The sequence below is a fragment of the Lampetra planeri genome, chromosome 5 (genome assembly GCF_965212315.1).
Source record: "Lampetra planeri chromosome 5, kcLamPlan1.2.h2, whole genome shotgun sequence".
In the NCBI taxonomy this organism is placed as follows: domain Eukaryota; kingdom Metazoa; phylum Chordata; class Hyperoartia; order Petromyzontiformes; family Petromyzontidae; genus Lampetra; species Lampetra planeri.
The window spans coordinates 6752962-6780203 of record NC_136111.1 but is presented as its reverse complement, the minus strand read 5'-3'; the positions used below and the strand labels follow the sequence as shown (position 1 = coordinate 6780203).

The following is a 27242-nucleotide window of genomic DNA, read 5'->3' as shown; positions in this document are numbered from 1 at the left end:
AAAGATGAGCTGGGAGTTCACAGCTATAGTAGAGCACTGAAAAATAACAGAATTATAAATATGATCATATAATAATTGTAATTGTCTCCATGCTCAAAAGGGAGAGAGGCAATGCTCATTCGTCAGTATTTCTGAGCCAGCAGTGTCAAGTCTACAAATTTATGAACACATAGATCCATAACATAACCACCCCTTAATAATCTCATGCAGTGGTAAATATGAATGAATTGAATTAATTATTTTATTATAATTGGCAGGTTAAATTCTGACAGTGAAATGTTTTTTGTTAAAAGACAAGTAAATTCCTCTATAAGTGACGCATGCATCATACCTTTGTTTCATAAAGATGTTCTAACTGAAATTTTTCCTCCCGAAATATTGCTTCCGATTCCTGAAAAAAACATGGTGTGGCTAAGAAATTACATATATATAAAACCAACAAATACATGTTTTAACCTGTTTAACACGTAGGCTTTGGCGCCCAATATCATCCATAAGAGGTTTTTGGGTTGGAGCGCGTAAATATATAAACGTGTCGTTAAAACCCGCCACTACCCGACACAGCCAACTAGTAAGGGTTGTCACGTAAACTGTACTAGTGACGAATTGGAATGTTCTGTTTACGTGACAACCCTTACTAGTTGGCTGTGTCGGGTGGTGGCGGGTTTTAACGACACATTTATAGATTTACACGATCTAACGCAAAAACCTCTATTATGGATGTTTTAACCTTTATATTGTCAACACACAGATTGGATCAGCTTAATAACAAATGCACAAAACACAATAAATATAGGAATACATCAAATATAAATATGGACTCAAGGCAAATATTATAAATCATAGATGTGGTAAACAAAACCAAATGTCTACACTACTAATAAGTACTGCAGTGCTAAATCAGAGCAATGAAATAGAGAATATGTATTGGCCATTGTACTCATTATTGCTGTAAAAACAAATAAATAGTATGCAGCATATAACACACACAAATATGAATACACTAAAATTAGAGAATTCATAAATCCAGAAAGACAGCAGATGTGGACGTTGTTTTGCTCTTCCCAAGTGGCCAGGCACAATCTGAGCAGTAGCCTGACCGACAGACAGCCAGGATAGGAGGCCTGACACCAGGCCAGCGATCCCACGAGGCCCAAGAAAGGTTCCAGCTCCCCAGCAGGTCAATTATAACTTGGAGTTGCCAAAACACTGTGCTTCCCAGAGACACGCTGAATACATTATCTCACTTTAAAATGGGTCTGCAGAAGCTCACTTGTCAGCACTGCACTGTCATTTTCATGGGGTGATGTGGTGTGACTAAAAGTTGGGAGGTGGTTTGGGTGGAAAAAGAAAATCCATCTGGCCTAATCCCAGATTATGAGTCAGGCATCGTGGCATTCATAATTTATGAGCGGCTCAGAAAGAAGCACAACACTCCGTGATCATATTGTACTTTAAAAAACCATTATGTGAAGATCCATTGTGGCTAAGTAACATTTTCATTTGTAAAACAACATTTCCATTTTTTAATATAAGCAATTAAACTTTAAAGCTTCTCTTAATGAATACTCTACCCCCTTAGTCAAATAGAATTCATTACCGCCAGCTATAATCCCATTTGGACACACTGAAGTCTAATGAGAATGCTCGTTAAAATTCTAATGAAAACATGCGATGTGCTGCACGACGCCTATTTGAGGTAATCTCTCAGCTCAGTGTCAAGCCTTTGTTATTTAACCTCTGATGTGCGATTTAAAGAGACTGATCCTTACACAGAAGAGCACTATTTTTAATGGGAATCTACAGAATTCCCTTGCCAGTTTAGCTTTTATGGAGAATGGCTATTTGATAAGACTTTTTAAAAAGTATATTGTACCAATATCATACTGAACTATATACTGCAATGCATCCATTTCTTGAAATATTATCAATAAAAAACTACCGAATGCAAAAATATAAGAATAAACATTTTAATGGCATGAAATGTAGATGCTGAAATGGAAAAATAATACAAGTGAATAATGTTGTGAGCTATGTACAATGTGATTCTTGTGACAATATACTGTCATTAAAATACTGTTAAGCAAACATTTGGAACATTATCATGTAGATGGGAGGTCTTGGTTGTTTTACAAAATATTACAATAGTCAAACTTTAAAAACATCTCCTCATACAACTCATAGGAAAAGCCTTATAGGCATAATCAAGTAGCGCGGTTTGAAAAAAAGCCTGATATGCCGAAATAACAATATTATTATGCAGCTGATAAGTAGTCTGTTTGATTGTTAGTCAAGTGTTATATGTCTGTGATTCACCTTAAATGTAGTACAGTAGCCATTTTCCAATAAACGAGTTCAGTGTGACCATTTTAAATAACCCTTTTACGCTAAACAAAGTAAAAGGATTTATGCATTTCTAAAAAAAACAGTATATCCCTGGGGTTATGCCACTGATAATACTGGATTTCAAAGTATTGAGTACGTATAATTTACCCTCGGATTTCTAAAGATACATTTGTATGATTTAATAAGCAATAACCCTACGAATCTATAGGTGCTTTAAGCTTATACTTTGTGCACTACTATGCCATCTATTTACTGCTGGTTTTTCAGCACTTGTGCTCGGCGTGTAGAAAGCAGTATGTCCTTGGGTCGCAATGAGACCAAAGGGTTCAGACAACGGCTCTGTTAGGGAGGGTAGGGGGCCAGGATGCTGAAGGTCCCTTTAGTGCTGGTTTGTGTGTTCTTTTAGTAACCCTTGGATCAAATTGGCCAGTTTTCAATCAAATAAGTCCCTAATTAGAACACAACTTTACACTAAAGTTCGTTCATAGTGACCATCCACCCACCACCCGTTTTAGAGACAGAATGGTGAAATACAAAACAAAGATACGGCATAAAAACTTCCAATCTTAGTTGGAACATTAAAAAGAGTTACAAGCACCTCATGGCACAATGCAAAAATTACTTAGATTACAGTAATTATTAAGCTGTTCTCCTGAGATTACATTAACTTCCGTATTGGTTCGTGAATTGTTTCTTTTTTGTATAATTTGTTGACTCATTTGTACCATCAGCATGAAAGGTTTGCATATAATATAGTTGTATTTTGCATAGATTCTAAATAATTGATACTCACATGCACAAATAGATGCAAGAATAAACTTTTATCAATGAATTATTACATGCATCTTAGTTAAAACCCGGGAAAGCCTGAGTGAGGTTGTTTGTTTACCTTCAATTGTAGTTGCCCCTGATGCTCTACCTCCTCAAGCTGTTGCTTTAGGATGTTCACTTTCATCTCCAGATCTTCTCTGAATGCTGCTGACTGGAAATTACCAAGGAGAAAGTGCAAGCAAATCCTATTCAAAAGTAGTAGTAAATCACTAAACAAAATAGTTGCCTTTTTATTGAGCTGGAGAGCATCAAATTAGTATGAAAACTTTATTGTTTTTATTCCTTACCAAGTACCATTACTTGGAGTAAAACACAACGTTGGACTGCCCCTGAAATGCCAAGTCCACTGCTCTGCAGGATGGAGTTTTGTGTTAAAGATCATTTAACTACTTACTCTGCCTCCAAAAGGGTACCAATCCCTGCCATAACAGGACACATGTAACTCCAATCATTAATAAATTTCACAATGAGCCTCCTTATGAAAAAAAAACCTCTTACATATTTATTCAACAAAGTTAATTCTCAAAAATGACAACAAAATGAGCTAGATGAAACAGGTACAGTATTATAAGTATACATAAAACAACTCAATGAGCGTTAAGTGGGTTTAATTTTTTGTAATATAGTTTGATTTTACATTAACGCAATATGAAGGATTGAATTACGCCCTTATTACAAACCTAACATTTAAGCTGTTGTGAATGAAAATGATGAACAGAAAAACTATGTTTAACATAACCAACCGAATAATAACACATAATTCATGCAGTATGTATGTCTGTTGCACTCCTTTCACACCGTACATAGCTAACTGTGCGAATCGGAGGTTCATTGGTTTTATGTAAAATTATTGCAGTGCCTATGTCCAGCGTAACGAACAGCAAGCAGTGCAATGTGTCCACACAGATAACTTCACACGATGGTTGCATTCAAACAGGGGCATTTCCTGCACGATTAATACACTGCTCAAAATGTTCTTCCAGGAGTAGTCACAAACCATTGTGTGGACAACCCTCATCACGAACTACTCTATGGAAAACACTTATGCTTTTGACTCTGCGACCCCTATAATAATAGTTGTCTCCAACAATGAATAGGTATTGTACTTTTGAGCAGATTACATGTGTGCAAAAGCACTGCCATTTGAAATAAATATTCTCAGAAAACAATGGCTTTTTATCAACAGTGTTGTCAAATACGCATTCCCACAATGACCCACATCCAAATATATTGCTTGTCAGATAAACATAAAGCTTATTATGCACTTTAAAAAAAGCAGCAGCATTAAAATACATTTGGTTGTTTTGCTTAAAAATGTGCTGTGGTGTATTTTTTCGACCCCATGCAATGCAATGTGATGTCATTCAGTGGCTCGGCATTCCCTAAAACAAAGGAAACACTGTACAGTACTGATTGTAAATAGTTCACATCCCGAACGGTGGCATCAGAAGCAATCAGCACTGTGTGCACACTAATGAAAGGAAATGCAGCTGATTAATTTATCAACAATATGTATTGATCAATAACAATGCGGTCGTTGACATCTGCTTCTCGATATTAACAAAAAATCCCCTTTAACCTTTCAAATCTCCGCTTACTTCAAGACTATTATGAGGTTTTTTTTACATAACTAAATATGCTTGTAGTTATTAGCAATCGCCAGGTGTCACTGTGGCTGAGCACTCGAATCATTACCGGAAGGCTGCCTTTTCAAACTCCAGTCGAAAGTCAACACAGACCGATAAAATATGGATTACTTTGTGGTAAGCCAACAGGTTGGCCTTTGGTAAAACTAGCTTTCACAATCATCATCAACCATGCTTAATCCACTGCTGGACGAAGACCTAGCCAAGCCATCTCCATATCTCAGTCCCACGATGCAACAAAGCATCTAGCCCCTGCACATATGCTGATTTCGTCACCCCATCTCCACGGTGTACGTTGGCTTTCTCTTTAGGCGTGTGAAACTCACACTGCTGGCTTAGGACCACCGACAGAGATGAGCACCACCCCAGGCTCACTTGAGCAGGGAGACACTTTTACTTGATAATTGGTAAGAACGGGTGGGGAGGGGCTTTAAAGGCACAGCTGAGCATGACGTCCTTACCTTGGCGGCTGCCACCGCATGCTCCTGCTTCAGGAAGTTAATGGTGCCCTCCAGCCGGGCCTGCAGCTGCTTCACGCTGTGCGCGTGCTCCTGAGAGAGCTGTTCTGTGTCACTCTGTGCTGCAGCGAACCTACAGGCAAGGAGACCTGTCTTGACTGACCGCCAGTGCTTCAACGTAGAGTGTCCAATCATGAAATCATCTTGTGCCACACACCGCGCTATGCCGCAGCACAATCACGTAGCGTCCTGATCGCATACACAAGTGCTTCTATGTGACATTTCTGGTTATGCTTTTTATAGCATATCAGTTTCAATCCAATGTATAGTTAAAATAAGACGTGTTTTTTATTATTCTGGTTTTACAGTTTTCTTGTTTTGTAATGAGTTTCTGCAATCTATTACATGGTCTCTGTGCAAATTCTTGTAAAAAAACACATACAAACTCGTTTGGTCTAATTCATTTTCGTTTGTTGATGAAAGTAGTTATCACAAATTATTGGCAAAAAAAAATCCAAATCGCCATTATTTTCTGCTGATGTGTTTGTCTTTCATTATAAATTATCAAAAACATTTGTACCCACCAACAGTTCTATTGTCTTGACTGGTTCTAAAATAGTAAAATAAAAGCTATAGCAGTTGTGCAATATCCACATATATTGGATTAAATTAATACACTTTAAAAGTAGCAATAATTCTAAACGAATTCCACTAAATTTGTAATTAGATAATTATTATATTCTTGGTTCTTTCGGTAAAGTCACGTAAATATAAAAAAGAAGATAAAAATAAAATAAATAAATAATATATAAAAGTCTTCTTTTAGCTTATTTTTATTGTTTTTAATTTATCTTATTATTTTTATTCTATTTTCATTTTTTTATTTTGTTCAACGGTTTTACTTCACTTGACTCCTATGTTTGTGGTGGTCAAATCTTGTAATCAAAATTCAGTATACTTCCTGTTGTCCAACGAATTCCAAATTTTGCACACGTACTCAGATCCGGTGACAATGCATGCCTGTATCAAAAGCGGCATCAATGAATCAATTAATTGGCTCTTTTAAAGCAATTAACATTTTGTATGGACGGCTTATTAATTAAATACATATTTGGGTAGGTCAAAAACGCCGCGGTCCCTAAACTCTCGAATGACCTCGCCCAAGAAGCAGGCGCCACGTGTCTCAGGCGAGCCTGCTCCGTGTTAACGAGTTACGGGCACCCTCACAAGCAAAAGTTGTACATTCAAGATTCATTTATCAAGTAATCAATTAATTCAAGTAAGCGTTGTTGTGGTAGCAGGCGCAGCATCATTGACGGACTTCTCGAGGGCGAGTTAAACGAAGTTGTAAATAAAACCGTTGTTTTTAAAAACCGTTTTTAAGGAGTTTATTTTCTATTTACGCAACTTTACTGAAAAAAAACAAGAATATGAATTCCTGCAGTCATGAAAGTTTTAAGTCTAGATAATCATCGTTTACCATTACAGTAACCTATAGTAACTGCAAACGCAATCACAGTGCAACACATAACCATGTACAAGACTCACCTCCTCTGTTGTGAATAATATGTGTCGAATGTAATCCCTACAGTATGTTAATTCACTGTGTATTCAAGTCTGAGGTTGAGATGCATTGAAAGACCAATATTAGCCAACATCAGAGGACAGCTTTGGAGTAATCTTGCGACTCATTCATTGATCCACTCACAAATGCAGCCCCTCCTGATGATTGGGCCACAGCCACTGTTGCTAGCTACACATTAATTAGCTCCCCTCATCCATGGTAAGGCCACTGCTATATTGACAGCTCTATGACCTTCTAATCAGTTAAGAAGGAATTCAATATACTTTACACAAATGCTAATTATATATGTCTGTCATTACGTATATAGATGTATTTCGTATTGTTCATTTTGATGTATTTATGATCACCAATGACAGGCAATGAACATTACAATTACAGTGCAGAAGACTTGTGTTAAGTAATGTCCTGTAGTTATATTACTTTACGTGTAATATTTTATAATAATGTGAAATGCATTATTTGCCAATGGACTTATAAAGATGCATTGATCGATCAATTTAAATCGAGGCTTAGACTCACAATACAAGCATCAAATAATTACGTGCAAGAATGTATTATTTACAGCTTATGCCAACTAAATGCAACTGACATGGTAACGTTACATTGACATATTATTGGAGTACCAAAACTGTCCAAATAATATAGAAAATAACGAGACACAAATAAAAACGAGATGGTGAAAATGAGACAAAGATTTCATTATTGAATCGAGTCGTGATCCTGAATCATGACCTGATTGTTCGTGCAAAGAGCTCACCAACCCTTCACGTCCTGTAGCTCCCGGGAGAGGGCCTGGTTCCTGTGAGTTAGTTCTGCATTCTCCTGCTCCAGACGGCTCTTCTGTTTAACTTGAACCTCTCCGTCTGCCTTCAGCTGCTCCACACGGGCCTCCAGCTCCTTTTTAACGTTGCCCTGGCGGTGGTGGTGGAACGGTGATCAGTTTGGGTCCACCAGACACAGAGGTCAACATTACGATGGCATTTCTGGAGGGGTTGCCCCCCCTACCTGAAAATCCTGGCTCCGCCATTGCTGGTCGCGAAAGCCTACGTGTTAAATTGACTGAACGTGACGACGAGATTCAAATTCAAATGTCACTTTCTAATATGTTATACTGTTTGTTCTCAATACCGGATATTACAATTACACACAGCCCCATGCTTATTGCAGCACATTCTTTTTTAATGGAAGTACCCAAATCAGTAGGCAAGTAGCAATTAATATGCTCAGTAATTCAATAATTATGACAAACGGGTGTTGCCCCCCCCCTACCTGAAAATCCTGGCTCTGAAAGATTAAAAAACGGGTGTTGTTGTTTCAATGAGGAATTATTTTTTCTCTTGTATTTTCTAATTTGTTCTATTTTGTTATTACAATCTTGATCTCTAAATTAGCATTCGATGTATATGTAACACCCCATAATTTATGTAAATTAGTAACAAAGTAACAATTTGCATAACAAAATTATGTGGTTCTTCAAAATAAGCCTTATATAAGGTTGGCACAACATGTAAAACATTTTAAAAGTATTTCGAATATTTTTACGACTCCTATTCCAAATATCAAATTGCATGGCCAGAAATACAAAGGACAGAATGTAATATACACTAAAGTGCTGTGCTCTGAAATTCATAAATTCAATATTGCCTTCAATTGCATGTCGGGAGATAATTGTCTGGATGGATAATGCGCTGTGGTGTGTCCCACGGTGCCCCTCTGGCTTGCCTCGCATGCTGAAGCAACAGTGCGGTGGCAATGTTTTATTTATCAAGTGATCCCATGCCACTCAATAAAATGTTGGACAGCATAATGAGGATGAGTGGTACGTGAAAGTAATGTGGTATTGAATTTATGCATATTTGATTTGCACCCTTTTGATGTTTTAGTAACGTCATTTTTATTTAATCATCTTTACAATTACAATCCAAAGTAAAGTATTATTGAGACAAATTTAATATATGTTCAAGGACAGTACAATATACTCTTAGTTTTTTCGGTAAAGTCACGTGACTTTACCGAAAAAACTAAGAGTATGAATCCTTGCAGTCACGAAAGCTTCAAATCTAGAAACAGTACAATATATTCTTGGGTCTTTCGGTAAAGTCACGTAGATAGGTTCAAAGAAATTAACAAAAAAACTAAAATAACAATATTTTTTTATTATTTTCTTTGAACCTATCTACATGACTTTACCGAAAGACCCATTAATAAGAATTCCTGCAGTCACGAAAGCTTTAAGTCAAGACAGTACAATATACCCTATCAATGTAAAAACATTTACTTAACTTCTTTAAAATATACTACATATGAAGGCTCTCTTAAACATGCATGATTTATATTTTTGTCAAAATTATAAATATTCAAACAAAATTATTCCTTCTCAAATGAGCATGAGTCAGTACTAATCTCCAAGTCGCTCAGTCAGTGGTCTAAATTCCACATTTTCTATTGTGCCCTTAGGATAACCACTGTTAACTATGTCAATAAAAAAAAGTTACTTTGTTAAGCGCAGGGGGAATGATGAGCTGAATCGACCTCTGATCCTATCAACGCCACAAACATTTTTAACCGTGAATCAGCTCCAACCACAGCGCCACTCGGCCAGAGAAACAAAATACAAAAGGTAACATTTTACCCAGCTCACAGCGCACGTCGACTCACAGTTAGGAGGGCGTGTGCCTTGTGCTCGGCCTCCATATGCGCCAACCGCATGTTAGTCTCATCCAGCAGTGCTTGGATGCTTCCCGTGTGATGTTTTTGCAGCTCCAGGCGCTCCTGCTCCAGGCTGGCTATGGCTTCATTCAGCTGATATAAAGGGGTTACATCATACCAGTTTCTGGCTGCCGCCCTAAGGCTTCTCACACATATGAGAGGATAACACTTGACATTGTGAAACGAGGTTGTGCAAAGGGCTCTGGTATAATATTTTAAGTTGGATAAATCCTTGCATCCTCATGAAATAATTTTATTCCCAAGAGATAAATACATGCCATTTTTCTATCATTCAATCTCCTATGAACATAAAAATAGATATGTTTACACAAGCAGATACAGTATATATTAAACAGATAAAATATTGGCCCACCTTTTTCTCATAGTCATTTTTCAGGTTCTTCCCACTCTGACCTATCATCTTCATTAGCTCTTCAATCTGTTTGTCCTTGGTCTCTCGGACAACATGTGATTCTTGTACCAATACATCAACTGCAACAAGCCGACGAGTTTGCAGAGATTTCATTGGCTGTTCATATCTTTAAAGCATCAAGTATTTGTAACATTGAACTCGGAAATTAGCCTATTTCTTAAAATGAATTATTCCATGAAATATCTCATCAATTGAGAATCAGAGTATACAGGTCATTATAAAATATACATTAGCTCATTGTACAAATTGCAGACAAACAGGAAAATGTATCATATAGTATTCACGAAATTGCTATCCGTCATTTCGGCTATCCGCGAATCGCATCTGGAACTCTACACGACTGCATCGAGAAAGAGAGAGAAATAAAGTGATGAGATAAAGTGATGAGAGAGAATGTGATGCAATAAAGTGAGACAAAGCTATGAGATACAGTGATTTGGCTGTGCAGCATCATCATAATTTAAGGTAAGTTCATTTTAAAACTATTTTAATACTTTAAGATTTATTTTTATTCACTTTGTTTATTCTAACCAATTTTTATTTTGTTGTATTATAATTTTCATGTACAGTAAAACCTTGGATTGCGAGTAACTTGGTCTGAGAGTGTTTTGCAAGACGAGCAAATTTGTTTAATAAATATTAATTTGATAAACGAGCGAGGTCTTGCAATACGAGTAGCACGTGTATACGCTTTGTCTGCCGAGCGTCACGTGATCACAACTGATATACAAGTGATTTGATATGCGAGTGCTTTGGATTACAAACACGTTTCCAGAACGAATTATGCTCGCAATCCAAGGTTTTACTGTATATAATAGATTTACCTATTTATTTACGGTAAAGGTTTTCGTAGGCCAATATCATTATCCTCGAAATTTGCTTTACACGAGCATATATCCCTCGAAAATAACGAGGCAATACTGTCCTGTGAAACTTGACCTTTCACCTTTTTTTTCCAGTTTTCTGACTGCATCTGCAGCCTCCTTCTGTTTATTCTGATGCACTGCATTCAGTTCTTCCAGTTCACTTTTTTTTCCATCCAAAATCTGCCACAACAACATCGATGTTTAAATTCACGAATTACACTACTATAACCATACAAATGTAGCATTATTGTAACAATATAAGTTCATGATAACACTGTCAGTGGAAACATCTGGCCATGACCATGGGAATGTGAAATTTAAGTTACTTGCTCAAGATCACGAAGAGATATGAGCAATACCTATTGCTTATTTGAGAATGGAGACAGTTTTGAGTTTAATGATGCATACTTTAATTATGATGAATTATGATAAATACTTTAATTAAAATATACATCCAAAATGGCATGTTATATTTGGACCCAAAATGCAGATATACCTATATACAAGGACAAAACAGCCGTAAAAATTGCTGCAATCTCGAAAGAAATGCTAAACGATGGTGCTCAGCAACATCATAACAAGGTTTGAACACACACACATATACTTAAGGTTCGTTCCAGTTTCACAGTTTGCCATGGTGCATTCATTGCAAATGTAGCGCTACAAGCAAGTCCCTACTCCCAGAGAGACCGATTAAGCGGCAGCATTCTTAATAAACCGCTGCAGACAGCGCACACTTGCATCAGACCTCGGATTAGTGAAGGGTGGGAGAAAGGTCATCTGCTATAATTACACAAGTGTGGCCCAGCATCCGCACCATCTCAGCTCGCCTTAATAAGCCTGTCGTTTGGTCTCCCGCGGGTCGCCTCCCATGCAACACGAAGGTTAACAATTAAAAAGGTGACCCAGAATGTCATCTCTGAACCCCCATGAGGACATCTAAATGGAATCCAGGGCAGCTAGCTGGATAATCAGAGGCACATCGAGACCCTGCTGGTATTTCCCAGAAGTTAATAATTTGTACCTCCAAACAAAAGATATACCTAAGCAGATAGGTACAGATCAGACTGAAAAATGTAGGGTCATAGAAATGGTGAAAGTACTGAAAACACTGTACTGAAAATTCAAATACCCTTTTTAATGTCATGTACCAATAGTACGTTATTTTAGGTTCCAATGATTCACGTAACATTATCGTTTTACAATTAAAATCTTAAGTTCATTACCAAGCCTTCATGACATTATCAGGCCTGCTGAATTAAAAAATGTCAGCATTCTGTACCAATTTGTTTAAATTAAAGTATAATTTAATTACATGTGTTTCTTTGTTTATGGATCTAAGGCTTATACGTTGTTTTTTTTTATAAATGACAAAATTAATGTGCTTGCAATTAGCACGAGAACAAAAGCTGACAATACCTTCAAAACGACCACACTAATTAAAGCCACACAGGTGGTATCCTCTACCCCGGGCATCTGGCATGGATCCAGTATCACACTGACATGCCTTACGTGCACTACACAGGGTGTTAAATCCTTCCAACTTGAAACAAAGACCACCAACCACGGGTGGGCAGGTGGATATGCTACCATAATGGTTGATTTTCATTTGTTTTGCTGTGCTAAAGTATAATTGTGAATTGGAACCAACAGCTTTGGTCAATCTCCTGGTAAATGAAGTCCTTCCTAGCCGTCGACATCGCTCACGATGCTGCGATATCATAATCTGCCCAACACCTGCACACGAGCTTAATTCATGGCTCCATCTCCTTGGTGGACATCCTCTCGGATGTGTTCTGTTCATTGGCTGCCACTCCATCAATATTGACCAGCTGGAATTATCCCTCCTTCATAATAAACGAGTCTCCTTTGTGTATAGTTGCAATTATAGTAATTACAGTATAATTTTTACTGTAATAATATAATTAAACAAACAGAAATGTAATTGTAATGATAAATTGCCCTAGGTCAGTTTACCAGGCCCTACAATGTTTGCAGAGAGCTCCTTCCTCTAACACCAGACAACATCACAGCATTTCATTAAGAGGACACTCTGCTAATGATTTGTATTAGATTGCCTGCTAATATAAATGCTGCTGAAAATAATTAGTTCACAAGGCTCATAGGCCGATAGACCAAAATGTTATTTTATTATTTTGTTGGTGACACAGGCTATTGTCTGTCTAAAGTCATAACTAATCTTGCATAAATGCCCAAAGTTCCACCAATGTGCACCACTGAAGGCAAGGTAGATTTATGATATTCCCTCTTGGCGCATTCTGAAATGCGCCTGAAAGTAGGAATCGCGGAGAGACACGGCGCTCCACCTCTTGTACGTGAGTTTCGTGCTTCAGTTGCATTGCAACTTGCTCCGTCTGGAACTGCTCCTCCATGGCCTTCATCTTGAGCCCCATCTATATCAGACAAGCAATAAAGTAGTCTCACTGTGGTGGTGGTGGTTGGTGTGTAGTGACAGGACTACAGCCATACCACTTGCATGGAGCTTCCTCTTGGCTGCACAATGAAAATCAGTTGGAGAACAATTTGGAAAATGGGTCTGTTTTATAAAAATGGTAAGTGTACGAACATACTAGATAAAAGATATACAATTGTTATAAATGGATGTAATTTTATTATGACTTTAACAAGACAGTACTCTACTGTATCAATATTCAGGAATGCTGATAATTATTTCAATAACTTACAGGAAATGTAAATAATGTCACAAAACAATGTCTAAATTACAAGTAATACATTTAATCTTAATTACATTGTTATTTTTTACCTCTTTTTGATACTTCGTATGAAAAGCTTCAGCATCAGGTAATAATGGGTCCATTTTCCGAGAGCCTTTCCTGGGTACAATCTGGACTCGTGGAAACACAGTAACAATACGAATGAAAAGCTGTTATGGATTTCCCTCCAGCAAAAACACCGAAGAATTCATACCTTAGCTTCTGCTGTCATTTTAACCAAATACAGCTGAGATACTTTAGAAAAATGTCACCATTTTTTTTAAACTTCTCACAAATAAAAAAAAATTACTTGAATGAACCAGTTATTTGGTGCCCTCTTGTACACTGAACCAGTTCTGATGAATACACTAATCAAATACATTTACTACCAGGTTCCCAACTATGAGGTTCATAGGTCTGTGTTGCTTTGCAACCCATTCCATATGCTCTGCATTTACACAGGAACAGCCCTGTGCTGCATTCACAATTAAACACATAGCAAGATGTAGTATACTGCCTCCAATTCCCTACTGTTATTAGCTGATGCTGAAAGTGACTGACAGAACCTTTAGTTTTCAGATACTCTCCAAACCTTAGATCTAACCTAACAGTAAAATGCCGACAGTAATTTTGTAACTTGAACAAATCGTATATGAAAAGCAATCAACACATATAACATTCTGCAACTGTGACTCACCGGTGATAAAGGTATTGGCTTTTCACGCAAATACCTTGGGTTTTCAATCTAAAAACACAAAACATTGGTTTCAAAACGACCTTGACATATCAGATATTGGGTAGTACAGAAAGTCTTAAACAAAGTCAAATAATGCAGACGTATATTTGGAGTGTCTTTGTGGCATGTTACTGAATTGGTTGAAAAACCGCACGGATACACATTATTAGCTGCAGCTACAAGTGTAAATGTTATTCAAGCAGAACATGCAAAATGACTTACCCCCAAATTCCAGCTGTTCAATCGGTTTTCAAAGTCACTTTCATCCATATTTACTGGTTTCCTCCCAGACAGGTCCTAAAACAATTACAAATTCTATATTTGCATACTGTACTTTGCATAACTTAAATACATGTTACAAAACTAGATTCAAAGCTTTCGTGACTGCAGGAATTACTCTTTGGTTCTTTCGGTAAAGTCACGTAGAAATAAATTAAACAATAATAGAACACGACGTTTGGATTGCAACACAAGCAACCATCATCAGGTACAAATGAATGAGAAATAATCAACCAGGTGGGGTGTTGACTGTGGTGTTGGCCGACTCTCTGTGTTGTATTGCATTATATTTCCAAGTTTACTATGTTTGCTTTCTCATTCATTTGTACCTGATGATGGTTGCTTTTGTTGCAATCGAAACGTCGTATTCTATTATTATTTAATTTAATTGATTTCTACGTGACTTTACCGAAATAACCTAAGAGTAATTCCTGCAGTCACGAAAGCTTCGAATCTAGTTTGAACCACCTCTACGGGGAGGGTTTGCCATGCTTGTTTGTTTCACACTTAACTTCTAATTCAGCAATCTTTGGAAGAATGTAATCAACCAGGCTATGCGTTAACTGTGTGCTAACCGACTCTCTGTGTTGCATTGCATTACAATTTTCTAATTTTACTAAATTTGCTTTCTACCGTGCTTGTTCCATGCTTGTTTCTAAGTCCATTCTCTCTTCTGGCCGCTATGGGCAGGAATTCCACACAACTCTCCGTGCTTGTTTATTTAGATTTCTAGTGTCCAGCTCGTCCGTCCCCTATGGGCAGGAATTCCACACAACTCCCCCTCTGCCCCAACCCCCCACTCTCTCTCTATTTAAGGCCTCGACAGAGACGTTGTCTTTCTGTGTGCCTATGTGTGTGTCTCTCTCTGTTTGTCTCTGAGTTTCTCTCTGCTTATGTGTCTATCTGTGTGTCTCCGTGTCTATGTTTTGCCTCTCTCTCAAATTTTGCAATCTTTGGAAGAACGTAAGCAACCAGGTGGGGTGTTGACTGTGGTGTTGGCCGACTCTCTGTGTTGTATTGCATTATATTTCCAAGTTTACTAGGTTTGCTTTCTCATTCATTTGTACCTGATGATGGTTGCTTGTGTTGCAATTGAAACGTCGTATTATATTATTTAATTTATGTCTACGTGACTTTACCACAAGAACCAAAGAGTACATGTTATTGTTTCTTTTCTGCATTTTCAAATGGAATTAAACATCCGTTATGCAACACAGGAATTTTCAGACTAAGCATCATGCGAAAATGAAAAGATCTCTTCATGGAACGAGTCGACACAAAATAATTAAATTATAAAAACGTCAGCTTAGATGTGTTTTTAGAGTCATTTGACATTCAGGGGTTTCTTATTTCCTTACACTAATTGTTGTGGGGTCATCTTCCGTAGACCTATGCATAGCGTTGGTGGACTGCGAACTCCGATCTTGGGATATCTTCCATTTTCTGAAAAAAAAAACATAGAAATAAATAATTAAGACATAAATCATTATATTCTTTGGGTCTTTCGGTAAAGTCACAAAGATAGGTTCAAAGAAAATAACAATAAACAGAAACTACGACGTTTCGATCGCAACACAAGCAGTCGTCCTTTTCCTGAAGACGACCGCTTGTGTTGCGATCGAAACGTTGTAGTTTTTGCTTTTTGGTATTTTCTTTGAGCCTATCTGCATGACTTTACCGAAAGACCCAAAGAATATGAATTCCTGCAGTCACGAAAGCTTTAAGTCAAGCGATAAATCATCATTAAATACATCACAAATGGTTTCGGTGCATATGCTTCTTTCTGAAGTAAAACAAACCTGCGGTGCTCTTGGCATGAGTCAGAGAATGCCAAGTGACTCCGTGCGTCCCTGGACAAGCCTTGGCTCAGCTGCGGCGATTCAAGCTCCCCTGCTGCCCAGGTGGGCAGCCTGTCCAGGTCCTCATCCCAAGCAGGCCCGTCTCTCTTCTTTCCCGTGTCATCCACATACATGAACCGAGTCATCAGGCAGCAAAGGGCAGCACACACCAAGTAAATAAGTCAGCTTTAACTCAGATCTAAGACATAATTGCACTCTTTTCTTCATGATAACCTTCAGATTTAAAACAAAACACAATAAGGATGCAGAGATTTGGCTCATTGGAACCTATATCCCATCAGTTTTAGCAGGTCTACATCCCATTCGGCTCCAATCGGATTCAATTTGCATTGTGTTGGATCTGATTGTTTCGTGGCAAAATCCCAAAACAATTGATTAATGCTGTCATTATGTACGCCTTAATTAGCAACACATGAAATTAAGTTAATCGTACTCTTCGTGTGTAATATGAGGCCCTCTAGTGTCCAATCCACTCAGCTACAGAGGGTTATACAAAGAAGCGCAGCTAGTTTCTGTGAAATTACAAGCTGTTTTTAACAAAATTATACAATGTATAGTACATTAAAACATAAATAAATATAATGCAAATATGTTACCGTTAAATTTAAGGCAATTGGGGCATAACAACCAGGTGAAGTCTTTGACAAACCCATCAGAATGTGACCAAATATCAGTTGGGTCACATTACAAATCTTGCAAGTGTCTGATCCATATCTAACTACAGTAATGCTGAATGTAAACAATCATGCACCCATTTCAAAAACTTATGCATCTAATTACAATTTTTTAAACATCTTTTTCTCACAATATTTCATACTTACCCCAAATTACAATTAGTATTTGTAATCTTAGTTCTTTCGGTAAAGTCACGTAGGTAAAATTAATAAAAAATACAAATCACGACGTTATTGTTTTATTTTTATTAATTTTACCTACGTGACTTTACCGAAAGAACTAAGAGTATGAATCCTTGCAGTCACGAAAGCTTCAAATCTAGAATTAGTATTTGTAAATCGACAAACTTCCAATCAGGTTTCTCACAGTAACACTAGTTTAAGTATCTTTAAATCCCGTGAAATGTTTGTTCCATACTAATACTATCAATATTGTTTTATCGTTTAGAACTGGAAAGTCTTACAAAAGCCATTATTGTGCAATCAACTGTGAATGGCGTGAATAAATCAACTTGCTCTAATTGAGAATCATGTTTAATCACTGATAGCTTCTAGGATTCATGTCAAGGATCTCAGCGGCATTCGCTCACGTCATATCCATTGCATTTGCGGAGCCACACAGCTAATTCCTTTCACATGATTACATTTGTGAAGCAATTAATTTGCATTCATCATTGCAAAATTCAGAACAGCTCTTGCTGCAGGATTTCTGATTGAAAACAATTTTAAATTGTATAGAATATATTTCAATGAAGAGGAAAACTTGTAAAGCCAAAGGCCTTTTTGTCATCTTTACTAATGGATAAGGGCCTCCCAATGCCCTGCGGGTCGTGGGGGTTATTTGACCAAACTTCGCTAGACTGGTGAGAGCAGGTTGAAGGTGGGAACATAGAATTATAATACAATATTGTTGCAATGCCCTCTGCTGCAAACAAAGTGGCCCTGCAGCCTATATATCCTGTTATATGCATGATGGTCTCTCACCCAAGTACTATCTTTGCTTAACCCTACTTAGCTTACGAGATATGACAAGATTGGGTGCATTCCAGGTAAGTTGGTCAAAATGTGGAAACTTGGTGCGTTATGAAGGCATGGCGTGCCTGGTCGGCAGGCAGAGGCTGCAGGGAGCCGGCAGGAGGCTTGCTGGAGAAGGGCCCCTCAAGCCGTCCATAGCGCAGCATGTCCAGCAGCAGCCTCGAGTAAGCGTTGCGCTCCGGTCGCCAAACGGCAGCGCGCATGTCGCCCGGTGGCTCACACAGCTTCTTAACCCAGAGTGCACAGCACTGGCGCTCTGGAACGCGCGGCACAGTTTGCAATGAGGGCAGTGAGATAATCCAATGTAAAGGAGACTTCGAGGCATCGGTGATTCCAGTTTTACTCTATGGATCCTCACCCTTAAGATTAAAGAAAGATACTGGTAGCAGAAATGAACTGTCTGAAAAGGATCCTGGGAGTATCAAGACAAGTGAAAATATTAAATTAGACAATAAATGAAAAGCTATGTTAGCAGGAGCATTTTGTGAAAAAGATACAAAGATGCTGACTTCTTTAGTTTGGACATGCAAAAATAATGGAGGCCAACAAAAAAGCAACCCTCAATGGCCTTGTACTGCCATGGAAGAAAGGGATTGAATTTGGGAACATAAAGGCTCTTATTCAGAAAGAAATGTTTTCAGGGGGGGTGGAGCGGGGGTGTGAATTACTGGTCATAAACAAAGATGACTACTACTGAAAAGGTAGCACCAGAGAGGTAGAATAAAAAAGACTGGCAATAAATGTGTTAAGTTTATATTAACACAGGGAGTGTCAGCAGTGTTGACCTGAAAAATAAGGTGACCTCCCCGCGAGTGGAGGTTATGTTTTTTCCACAAGTTCTCCCTCTACAGTATTCCATTAGAACCCCCCCCCCCCGCCTCAAAACACACGCTAGTGTTCTTAAACTATAACTAGGGAATAGTCAACATGGTTTCCCCTTGCCTTCCTTAATGGTTTTAGGTGACAGGTACTGGCTGCAGCTTTATATCATACCGAGGACACATGGTATGTGTAACTTTGGCATTCACATTAATGTGTGATCAGTGTCTCACCTGTTTTATTTGAAAGCTTAAGCACAAAGGGTTTCATGTCCACCAGGAGGTGATCAAATTCAGCATCAAGTAGATCCCACAAACTGTGGCTTGACATTCTGTGCACATGAACCAAAAAACTTTAGTAAGTTTCCAACAAACAATTTGTCCTTAGAAGTATTGAATTGGCAAAACTGATGTAATTTCAAAACGTTACATTTATATCACCTACTGCTGTATACTCAAGCAAAGTGAGGGTCGATAATAACGGTATTATGGTATTAAAACTAAAGTACACTTGGTTGGGGGTCAACTGAGCCCATATCATCCCTATAGAGTCTATAAAATCAATACTGTACCATTTTGTGGAAATTCATAGCGGCGAACATATGGAGATTGGGCCTGCTTTTAGGAGTGACATAAAGGAGCGCCACTGTGGGTGCCGTGGTGGCGAGATGTTAACTACTTTGCCTGGTATACAGGGGGGCGTGGGTTCAATCCCGATGCTGACGCCTGTATATTTGGAGTTTGCATGTTCTCCCCGTGGTCGCGTATATTTTTCTCCAGTTTTTTCTTCCACATTTAGAAACATGCGTTTCGAGAATTTGGCTGCTATAAATGACCACGTGATAAGCCACTTCGTTGAGCTATCATTTGTGGCCAGGTAACTTCTGAAAAAGAGATATATAGCTCAGTGGGCCTTACCTGGTAAAATAAACAAAAGTTTAGTTTAAAAGTTTAGTTTATATACCAATAAGTCAAAGGTTGCTAATACACACACCTAGGGGGGGGGGAGAGGGGTCAGACATTTGTGACGATGTGTGACGAGGGGGGAGGGGGGTTTGAGAAATGTGACGTCACATCAAAATGCGCAACTTAAAATAAATATAAACAAAATAATTGTTATTCTTGGTTCTTTCGGTAAAAGTCACGTATTATTTCCCTTCTACGTGACTTTACCTAAAGAACCAAGAATATGAATCCCTGCAGTCACGAAAGCTTTAAATCCAAATTTAATAGAATTGTTATAACACTCATTTTTATTAATTTTCATTATTAACTATTTGATTATTTTAATTTAGTAAGGTCACCTTTTATTTATTCCATGAAGGGGCATTTTGCTTTTTCATGGGAGAATGGAAAAGCATACATTTTGTATTTTTTTTGAATGATTGTTATTAAACATTTAGATTTTTATTATTCTACCAGGGCTTTTAATTCTGTGGAATTAATATGTGATTGTTATAATTGTACTCTCCATTTTGCTTCGTTCTACTACAAAGTTTCAAGTATTTTTATAGTTATAATTACTTTTAATATTTTATAATTATAGAATTTCAATATGATATTCTGAGCATCTGCAGTTTTAGTTAGACGTTGAATATTTTCAAGTGAATTTTATGATAAATGTATACGTGTTTTCTCCTACAACATCAGAGTGCAGCGCCACATTAAGTACGCACTACAATGAAAATACAGTAGTTTAAAGTGATTTGAAGCATGTTTTATTTTCTAAATGGAAATATGGCTTTGGGGGGGGGGGGGGGGCAGAGCTTTGTGACGTCATATTTGAGAGGGGGGTCAAAAATCGGCCAAAATCGCGTGACGTCATTTATGAACGGCCCCTCACCTTTATAAGTAAACAAGGAGACACTTTTGACTTTGTGAATAATTTTCAGTTTGCAAGACGATTCCAATGTTGCCAGTTGTGGACACAATAACATATCCTATATTTGACATTTACTGTGCATATTTTGGCAGCAAAGCAGTAGAGAACACTTAACTAACACAATTATAATCCCTGTCAGTAAAAGACTCATCCAACAATTCGAAGCTTCAGGTTGGCTAAAATCATTGTGATTTTGTAATAAGCCACCAATGAATCATCCTATGGAGAAACTATCTCTAATGGGAATGTGGAATTTCCTCGACTGTTTGAGAAGAGAAAAAAAGACCTTAAAGTAACGACCAAATCAATCATTACAACACTTTAGTAACAAATGCAAACGTCACCATCGTTAATCAAGTTCACGTCTATGCGCCTTAAACTGTTCGCGTCTGCAAGCCACCTGAGCCATCAAGTTGCGCAACTGAATAAGCTCTTGAAATCGCGCAACTTAATTGCCTGAGACGTTGCTAGAGACGTACACAAAAACATCGATTAAGTTGCGTGCAACTGATCCCTCAGGTGTGAACCCGCTTGAAATAAGCGATTCAGTTTACATGCCACCAAGTTACAAGAAACCCAAGTTGCATGCAACTCACATGTCAGGTGTAAAGCCGCCTTCACCGCAACGTGAAAGTCTGTCTCCTGCCCTCGCTAAAGCTTCAAACTCGCGTGAGGACAACGCGAAACGTGCAAGTACGTGGTGCAGTCTACGCGTAACATCGCCTGTCAATCCACTGCTGGATGAGAGAGGGGGGCTAACAAAGCCCGTGCGGAGTCGTCGTGGTGGTGGGGGAAGTTATTTGGCCACAATTCACGCAGGTAGGTGGCGGGTTGGTGTAGAAGACGCGGAGGACCACATCATTTATAGTTCTGTACAGTACAACGATGTTGTTTTGTGTGCACTGCGCCTCCCCCCTCTGCTTGTCATAACAATGCCGCGACGATTCGACTGGGGGGTGTTGGGTGCGTGCGAGGGAGCAGCGAGCCTCCTTGGTTCAATTTACCTCAAGCGACAACTCGAGAAGGCTGGACAGTAACGCCTCTTGAGTGTCAGGGAAAGAGACGGCTAAAGGAAAAAAACACACAACAGCTTCGTATCCGTGAAATAACGAACAAGTAAATGGCGGAATACTAACAGATTCGCAGCCGAGGAACGACGATTAAAAAGCGACTGAGTAACTCGAAGTAACGGAATTGTAACTGGCGGAGTAACTTGCAAAGTAACGAGCGGCGTCGCTCACGTGACCACCGCCGCTGTCGCGCCAACGACCGTTTGAACCGCCTCTTCCGGTTTGCGCGCGCGAGACTCTCGCGTGACTCTCGCGAGACGTGAGCGCAGTCGCCATGGTAGCGGCGTCAAAGCTACGCGCGCGATCGATCACAGTCGCGTGGATGGGGGTGCGGGGGGAGGTAGGGGGGTGTTGCGGGGGGGAGGGTGTGGGGTCGGGGAGGATGGGGGGGTTGCGGAGGGGAGGGTGGGGGTTGCGGGGGGAGAATTTGGGGTCGGGGGGGGTGCGGGGGGAGGGTGGGGGAGTTGCGGGGGGGAGGGTGTGGGGTGGGGTTGCTGGGGGGAGGGTGTGGGGTCGGGGGGGTGGAAGGGAGGCTGGGAGGGTCGGGGGGGAGAATGTGGGGTCGGGGGGTGCGGGGGGACGGTGGGGGGGGGGGTTTGCCGGGGGGAGGGTGTGGGGTCGGGGGGGGGTGCGGGGGGAGGGTGGGGGGGTTGCGGGGGGAGGGTGGGGGGGTTGCGGGGGGAGGGTGGGGGGTCGGGGGGGGTTGCGGGGGGGAGGGTGTGGAGTCGGGGGGGGTTTGCGGCGGTGGGTGGGGGGGTTGGGGGGAGTTGGTTAATTCGTTGTTTATTGATCTTATTTCATGATAATAGGTTTTCCCATTTTTTCTGCCAACAAAACAGGTGTTGAGATGTTAAAACACCAAACTGAAACTTTTTACAAGGAATCAAGTTTGCATTAACCACAATACTTGTGGTCAGAATGCAAACAAAAAACATACTCCCATAATATATGCGTTGTCTTTTAAACTGATTGGTCCACGCCACGCCTGAGGACGCCTTTTGGCGCCTTTTGGCGTCCTCAGGTGTGGCCCTAAGGGCCCGCAATATTCTAGTTAAATTAATGCAAACAATGCTTCACATTTTCAAGCGTCTTGTCAGTACACTGATAGTTGTAAGTGTCTCGCAGCTAGAACACGTTTTCGCATTCATAATTAATTTCTCCAAAGTGAAAAAAAACCCGTTAGATGTGTAACCTGTGTGGTTATGTACTTGTCAAATGGTGAATCTTTTCGTGCTTCAGTATTATAAGAACCTCTTTTTTTCTATTGAACATATTTTTGACAAAGTGCTAAATTGATGACCCGGTGCGATGGAGGAAAGACTTCACTCTAGATTTGAAGTTTTCGTGACTGCAGGGATCCATACGTAAAGTCACGTAGGTATAAATTAAATTAAATCACGACGTTTCAGGCGCAACACAAGTGTCCGTCATCAGGTGGGACAACCACAGCAAGAAACAATTGCTGAAGTGGGCAAAAGGGCTGATCACTGATCGATTCGATTCTGTGTGATCGATTCCGTGTGAACGGGTCGGCGTGTTACGGCACCGATTTCAATTTCGGCTCGGCGTGGCACAGGTGAGACGCGGAATTAGGGAGCTCCGTCAACATATAACTTGTAACCCTAAAAGTAAGACTCGAATCTAAATTAATTGATGAGGATAAAGTAATAATTAGTACTAAAGTGCGTGCTACCCAGAAACATTTACAATGAAGGTTTTGGAGATGAGTTTTTAAAAAAGGTTAATTTTGGTGTAAGTACAAATAATTCTAAACCTACAATTAATCCCATGTGCGCAGGGATTTGATCGGTGAGGCGTGGGGCGTAAAGTTGACAGCACATTTGGTCGTTTTAGTTCAGAGATGCATTTATTTTGAACCAAGGCTGTAATTATAATATATATTCAAATATGCTCAAAATGTCCCCCCCCCCCCAATATATTGCTATAAAATAGATTTCTGTTTATATTATTGTGGTTATGGTTGTACTTTATTAATCCCTAATCTCTGCCATTACATACAATGAAACAAGAAAATGTAAAAAAGAAAAAACAGAGGCAATGTAATACAATACACTATTAGACATGATTGTAAAAAATCTATAAAAAGTTCATCCTTTGTGTTAGTGAATTTTTAAATATTTTAGGCAGGAAATTAGTTTTCAAATTGAGATTTTTTTTTATTTTGCGAGTATTTGTGGCGTGTTTGAGTGCACAGGGGAGTCATCAATTATAACAATCAACGGATGACTGGAATAGTGGTGATAAACATTTTTATTTTGTAATAAGTGGCTTTAAGTTCGTATTGTTTAATTACATTATTAATCGGTAAAGCCGAGGGCTCGAAATAGTCGCTCGGCGGCTTCTGTGTTAAAACGCGCACAGATTTGCATGTAGTTGTGGATTTTAGAAACGGTGTGGCGCAGGGATTTGATCAGTGAGGCATGGGGCGTGAAGTTGACAGCAAATTTGGTCATTTCAGATGGTCCCACGTACTCGTGTGCTGGAGAGGCTGATTCACTACAAACAACGGAGTCTCCTGGATGTATTGTGTCCAAGCGTGGAGAGCAACAAGATCACACCGGAGAATTATAGTTTTTTGTTTGTTAATTATTGTTGAATACCACCCCCAACTGTGCCCAAGAAGACGATCACGGCCAGGAATGACCGAGACACAGTGAGCGCAGGACACAAATACAACACGGCACACTGCTGTACTTGTATCAAGAAACATTCCAGTTTGCACACTTCATCACGACTGTCACAGTTCAGATTACCTGCTGTAGAAACCGCACGTGGAACATTTTCTGTTTTTACACAATAAATTAGTTAGGGGTTTAATTTGTAACGTCATGTAAACAACTTCACTGCAACCTTTGAGAAAGTGTTCTGGAAAAATATACTTAAGCGAAATAGAAATTCACAAAATAATACACTGCACGCTACAGCAATTCAGCATGAGTTCTGCCGTTTTTGAAATTAAACGGGCGGTGATGGAGGATGTCGAGGAAATTTGGCGGATGTGCATGGAACTGGCTACGTATGAGAGTCGCCAACACGAGACAACAATTTCTGAAGAAGACCTACGGAGGGACGGCTTTGGAGAGAATCCCATCTTTCAATGTGTGGTGGTGAAGATGGCTCCCAATCACGGGTCTAGTGGCAAACCAGCGACAGTGGGCTACAGTCTGTATTTCTACTCCTATGACACCATCAATGGGCGATCGATCACGATGGACAGCATCTATGTTATGCCAGAGTTTAGGAACAATGGAATTGGCAAGGCGCTGCTTAAAAGGGTGGCTGAGACTGCTGCACAGAACAACTGCTCCTCAGTGTGTTTCTACGTTTACAACCGGAACAAGTCTGCTATGGCGTTTTACCAGAGCATTGGCGCCCAGGATGTAACGATCTCCCAGAAGATTAATTGCTACGTCTTAGATGGTGGTGCGATGGAGGCGCTCATAAAGAGCCCACGTGGGTCTGGTTCAAGCTCACAAGCAAGCCCTGTGTTCATGACTCCAGGTATTTGCTGCTATACGTCATTGAAGGAATATGCAACACAAAACATCGAAATTTGTTTAAATGTAGATACACGTAAAAATATATATTGCTTGCTAGACTTTGTTATACAAAATATGTTTAGGACAAAACAATGGTCAAGCACTCCATAATTGCTATCTGGTCACATCACTGCATTGATATACAGCATTAAAATGTACCAAAGTGATATATAGTCGTAACTTCCAAGTATTTTTTTAATCATACAGTTTCAAACTCATGTTAAACAGCCTAAGCAAAAAGTCTTAAGTATATATGGTCATATTTTAGGTTATGCCTGCCTTTGAAGTACATTGTTGATTGTATGAAATTTTATTTCATGTATCACACTTGCTGAGCATAGGCCCATAATGTCAAGTGGCCAGCAGTGTAAATCACTTTCTGAATCAACTACTGGATAAAGGCCTCACCACGTCATGTCAGTCAAGGGGGTTTTCTTTGACTTGACTTCACCCTGCTGGTCTTGCACGTTTTTCTTTAATGATATTTCAGTCGGAGCCCGGTACAGACCACGACCCGCGACATAAGTGGTGGCGGTGGGGGGGATGACAGAAACTCTGCAGACATAAGTCTCGAAAGCTTTGCTCCTGAATTTAGATGAGGGAGGAGATTGGGTTTGCATGTTTACTGGGCAGTGCAGAATATTTGATTAATGAATGCATCATCACATGCCTAACACTCAACAATAGCTTGTTCGCTTTACAGTGACAAATATTTGACTCGAGATTTGGGTTGAATTCCAATGCAATGTTTGCGTATGTATGTGAGCGAGAGTTGTGGGACGTCTGTACGTGTGTGTGCAGCAGTCGACCATGGGAGCGGAAGTCCAATGGTTAGCGCGCTGCATTACGAACCCGGCGACCCGAGTTCAATTCCCAGTGACGATTGTCTGAACCGGTCTTGGGCCTCCCCTAGGTCAACGTAGCCTCAATCGATAACCTAGTGGGATGTTTAAAAACATTGCCACGAGGGAAGCAAAGGCGGCCCGGCATGGTGTTGGCCACCCATTCCCTCGCGTGCCGCGTCGGCAATCGTAGGTGCTCGCTAACAGCACTTGCCCCAACAGTCTGTCGAGGATATATGGGGAATCTTTGTATTTGTCTTTGCAGCAGTTGATGAACACCCTATCCTGTGATGTGGACCAAGCCCATGTTGAGAATGTGTTGCTGCTATCTGGGAAGGAGCTTCTGTGCACCTACTCGGAAGAAGGCACCATCAGCTCGTCTCACCACCGCGATGAGTTACTTGTTTTGCCAGTTAATGCTGTCTGTGATTAAGTTTTTCAATCTGTTTTATGCTCCAATAAATTAAGGATTTATTTCCTGAATAAAAAAGTGAATGCTCTTGTCGTGAGTCCAACTGAGTCGCAGACGTTCCTTTTAGAGGCAACACATTTATTTGTAACACCGTAACACAAATGAGTAAACTGCCCCTTGACCAGATACAACCTAGGGTGGTGACCACCCAGCTAACTACACCATACAGGGGAGTTACTGCCACGAAGGGTCGGACCCTTACTCGGGTCTCCGACCACGTGGTCCATCGTAGAACGAAGCGCTTCCAGCTTGAGACGTAGAGCTTCCCGCTTCTTGATGTTGAGCTTCCAACTTGTAGAACGAAGAGACCCCGGTCCTTCTCAGGGACCCGCCTTATATCCCTCTCCGGTCGGGGCCGCCCTCGGCCCGCGCGCCTTCTTGATCATTCTCGTTCCCCCTCGATCGT

At 39.8% G+C, this 27242-nt stretch overlaps 2 protein-coding genes across 2 annotated transcripts in view; one reads left to right on the top strand and one right to left on the bottom strand.

Annotated features, from left to right (window-relative positions):
* The window catches only part of LOC144718750 (centrosomal protein of 112 kDa-like), a 43684-nt gene extending 21515 nt beyond the window's left edge, over positions 1–22169 (bottom strand). The window contains exons 1-16 of the mRNA XM_078594250.1: positions 21897–22169; positions 19245–19342; positions 18258–18448; positions 16424–16572; positions 15983–16067; positions 14568–14642; positions 14307–14354; positions 13660–13740; positions 13202–13288; positions 10955–11054; positions 9949–10067; positions 9525–9668; positions 7624–7778; positions 5285–5414; positions 3236–3328; positions 332–391 (exon numbers count right to left, since the gene is read on the bottom strand). Coding sequence (XP_078450376.1) covers positions 332–391; positions 3236–3328; positions 5285–5414; positions 7624–7778; positions 9525–9668; positions 9949–10067; positions 10955–11054; positions 13202–13288; positions 13660–13740; positions 14307–14354; positions 14568–14642; positions 15983–16067; positions 16424–16572; positions 18258–18448; positions 19245–19341 — 1614 coding nt within the window. The 5' untranslated portion in view covers position 19342; positions 21897–22169. The remainder of the gene's footprint in view (positions 1–331; positions 392–3235; positions 3329–5284; positions 5415–7623; positions 7779–9524; positions 9669–9948; positions 10068–10954; positions 11055–13201; positions 13289–13659; positions 13741–14306; positions 14355–14567; positions 14643–15982; positions 16068–16423; positions 16573–18257; positions 18449–19244; positions 19343–21896) is intronic.
* Positions 22170–24309: 2140 nt separating this feature from the next.
* LOC144719202 (thialysine N-epsilon-acetyltransferase-like) lies at positions 24310–26854 on the top strand. Its single transcript, XM_078595096.1, has 2 exons — positions 24310–25484; positions 26630–26854. The coding sequence occupies exons 1-2, from the start codon at positions 24917–24919 to the stop codon at positions 26653–26655; spliced, it is 594 nt and encodes a 197-aa protein (XP_078451222.1). The 5' UTR covers positions 24310–24916; the 3' UTR covers positions 26656–26854.
* Positions 26855–27242: the final 388 nt, after the last annotated feature.

Bases quoted from the DNA above. Each gene is read 5' to 3' on its own strand.
- LOC144719202 (XM_078595096.1), top strand. From the start codon at position 24,917: ATGAGTTCTGCCGTTTTTGAAATTAAACGGGCGGTGATGGAGGATGTC. The intron at 25,485-26,629 runs GTATTTGCTGCT...TTGTCTTTGCAG, and splicing joins CCCTGTGTTCATGACTCCAG to CAGTTGATGAACACCCTATC.